Source organism: Aegilops tauschii, chromosome 7 (genome assembly GCF_002575655.3).
Source record: "Aegilops tauschii subsp. strangulata cultivar AL8/78 chromosome 7, Aet v6.0, whole genome shotgun sequence".
Lineage (NCBI taxonomy): Eukaryota > Viridiplantae > Streptophyta > Magnoliopsida > Poales > Poaceae > Aegilops > Aegilops tauschii.
In genome coordinates, this window is record NC_053041.3 from 527,362,082 (window position 1) to 527,363,877 (window position 1,796).

Here is a 1,796-nt window from a genome sequence, read left to right on the forward strand (position 1 = left end):
CATATACCTTAAATAAATATTGATTTTTAGTAGGATTTTGAGAATTCAAACCGCCTATCTGGAATTGGAATGCCGGATTGGGACAACACCCATACATGGAGCATATGGAATATTGACCGTGTTGATGCAAATTCCATCTACAAGACATTTGGGGCACCTTTAGATTCATTCCTCTTTTTTTGCGGGAGACCTTTAGATTCATCCATAATACTAGAAAGCATACAAGAAGTTAAACGCTGATCTACGGAGACAAGAAACATGAATTGGAATGAATCTACATATTTTTAGTTGGTGCTATATATTGTTTGGTGCAAGTTTTGACCAGCATGAACTTCACTATGATCTACGGAGACAAGAAACATGAATTGAAATTCCAAGCTAGCGAAGAGTAATAACACAAGTTGATGGGGCCCTTTATTGATTTTTTCATAATATACATGAAAGCATACAAGAACTTAAACGCTGCAAACTAACGAGCCCACAAGGTGCAAACAGAAAGAAAAAAACTTCAAAGTTTGGGCTCCATCTTCGGATCTATGTATCACATAGAGATAACTTCAAGGGGATGCATCACCATTACCGCTGCCACCTCCCGTGCCGCCACCGCTGCCGCCGTTCTGACCACTTCCTGTACCTCCACCGTTACCATTAGCATTTGCATTCGCATATGGGTACCAGCCAGATGTCACCGCACTGGAGCCAGTACCAGTGCCGCCACCAGCTCCGTAACCGCTGGAGTCGGGGCCCGCTGCCTGTCCGCCACCGCTGCCCCCACCATTACCACCTGCGTAAGAGGTTCCACCATAACTATATCTTCCGTCGCTCGTATAGCTAGAGCTTGAGCCGTCGCCGGACCCAGCGCCATGCCCGGTGCCGCCTTCCTGCGACGCACCACCCCCGCTACCGCCCCCTCCCGCATATGCATGGGCTCCACTACTGCCACTGTAGGCATTCCCATTGCCACTCCCAGCCCCTCCACCGCTGCCGTTCACAGTCCCACCACCATTCCCCCCTCCCGAGCCTGTCCCCGTGGAGCTGGCGTATCTAACTACCCTAGCGGCGCTGGCTAACCCAATGCTCAGAAGCACAACCAAGCTAAGTGACACAAGCTTAATGGCAGCCATTGTGAGAGTGTAGCCAAGTGCTAGATGAGATCGGTTGATGGTACACCAAGGAAATGCATGGGTATTTATAGTGTTGAGGTGATCTTGCAAATGTACGTTGGAGCCGTGCTTGTGCTTGACCTCGTGGGCTCATTTTTATGTCAAGCATATCAGCTCACGATCACGCTAATCTTGTTTGACCGAGTAGGCAACGACTTGACAGCCGACAGTAAACTGGTTAATCTCCATTGTAAGCCAGCAGCTTCCTGCATCTTTGCTTCCTTCTAGGGTTACTCCATATCCATAGTGGGAGTAAACTTACATGCATGGTTATCTCTAGAACATCGTGCCATGCATATATTGACTTAAAACAAACATGTCAGATTTGACTTCAGTTAATGGATAGTTCATGTTGTGCAAAGTTAATTGGAGGGGAGCTTCCTCGAAGGAGTAGCCGATCTGCAGTATCAAGCTAATCAATGGAAAGATCTTCTGCAAGTTCCATCTGCAGCTAGAGGGACACGTACGTGCTTGAAATTAGTTAATCACGGATCAATCCGTTTATCTGTCCAAGTAACTACTCCAACAGTACAATAAGAGTACGGAAAACCGTATCATTGTAGATATATTCCAGCACGGCGACACTGCCCTCTTCATATATGCCGCTACGTGATATCACAAGGCAAAACTACC

At 47.0% G+C, this 1,796-nt stretch overlaps 1 protein-coding gene across 1 annotated transcript; it reads right to left on the reverse strand.

The window, feature by feature from the left end:
• Window positions 1-392: 392 nt before the first annotated feature.
• On the reverse strand, window positions 393-1,168 carry LOC109767390 (uncharacterized). The gene has a single exon (XM_073504991.1). It carries the CDS (start codon window positions 1,122-1,124, stop codon window positions 558-560), a length of 567 nt encoding a protein of 188 aa, XP_073361092.1. The 5' UTR covers window positions 1,125-1,168; the 3' UTR covers window positions 393-557.
• Window positions 1,169-1,796: the final 628 nt, after the last annotated feature.

Coding starts and splice junctions, on each gene's coding strand:
- LOC109767390 (XM_073504991.1), bottom strand. CDS start 1,124: ATGGCTGCCATTAAGCTTGTGTCACTTAGCTTGGTTGTGCTTCTGAGC.